The sequence below is a fragment of the Arachis ipaensis genome, chromosome B09 (genome assembly GCF_000816755.2).
Source record: "Arachis ipaensis cultivar K30076 chromosome B09, Araip1.1, whole genome shotgun sequence".
NCBI classification, from domain to species: domain Eukaryota; kingdom Viridiplantae; phylum Streptophyta; class Magnoliopsida; order Fabales; family Fabaceae; genus Arachis; species Arachis ipaensis.
In genome coordinates this window covers 134,898,862-134,899,994 of record NC_029793.2, presented here as the reverse complement: position 1 = coordinate 134,899,994, position 1,133 = coordinate 134,898,862, and the positions used below count along the sequence as shown (strand labels likewise).

Here is a 1,133-nt window from a genome sequence, read left to right as displayed (position 1 = left end):
CTAATTAAAAATTAAAATTAAAATTAAAATATTAAAATCGGAATTGAAATATAGTTATATTATATTATTAATTTAACGACAACTATTAATATAAATTTTTTTATACTAATATCTAATTATATTTTTTTATATATAGAGAGAAAAAAATATCTGTCGTAATCTATAATGTCAAGATAAATTTAACGTAATTTTAAATTTATATAACCGTAATGTTATTACAGAAAAAAACACTAGTTAAAACATATTTATGAACATTTTTTTCAAATGATTATAAAAATACTTGTGCACCTCGATGAGTTATTAAAATAAATCTCAGATAATCATTTACGTGTCTTTTTTTATTTATGTAAATTTTTGTATTTTATAATACGATATTAGAATATTTTATGATAAATAGTTTAGAATTCGATTTTTGTTGATAAAAAAAATCAATATAAGATAAACAAAAATATAAAAATAATTTATGCAAAATTTACTCAAATTAAATCTAAAAAAGCTTTTATGTAAGAGAAGGTATTAGAAATATATTAACTATGGTAACATTTGGTTAAGCTTTGGAAGAAACAATTTCAGCACAATATCTATATAGACATGTGACCTTATACAATAATATTTAAACTAAACCAACGCCCACCATCATTGACTATTAATTAAGAAACTCAAAACGGGAATTGTCGTGGTTCAGATGCCATGCATGTTGCTACTATAAATTGCTAAGAGGCTAAATATTATCCCTCACATCCTAAACCAAAATAAGCATTACGAACCTCAATACCATGGCCATCTCCACCAAAAACCTTCTTCCACCTTTCTTCATTGCCATTTTCCTTACACTACTCAACACCGCAACCTCCACAGATTCCCTTTCCTTCAGCTTTATCAACTTCGCCCCAGACGAAAGAAACCTAATCCTACAAGGCGATGCAGAAATTTCCGCAGACAACAATGTAGTTAAACTTACCAAGACAAACGCCACCGGCCACCCACTGCCCAACACCGTAGGCCGAGTCTTGCACACAGCACAAGTGCGCCTTTGGGAACAAAGCACCAACAGGCTCGCAAGCTTCGAGACTCAGTTCAGCTTTTATCTCACAGGACCGTCCGGTTCTGCGGCCGATGGTATAGCCTTCTTC

At 30.7% G+C, this 1,133-nt stretch overlaps 1 protein-coding gene across 1 annotated transcript in view; it reads left to right on the top strand.

The window, feature by feature from the left end:
• Positions 629-1,133, top strand: part of LOC107616822 (mannose/glucose-specific lectin-like) — a 1,097-nt gene continuing 592 nt past the window's right edge. The window contains exon 1 of the mRNA XM_016318739.2: positions 629-1,133. This exon is cut by the window's right edge and continues 592 nt beyond it. Coding sequence (XP_016174225.1) covers positions 777-1,133 — 357 coding nt within the window. The 5' untranslated portion in view covers positions 629-776.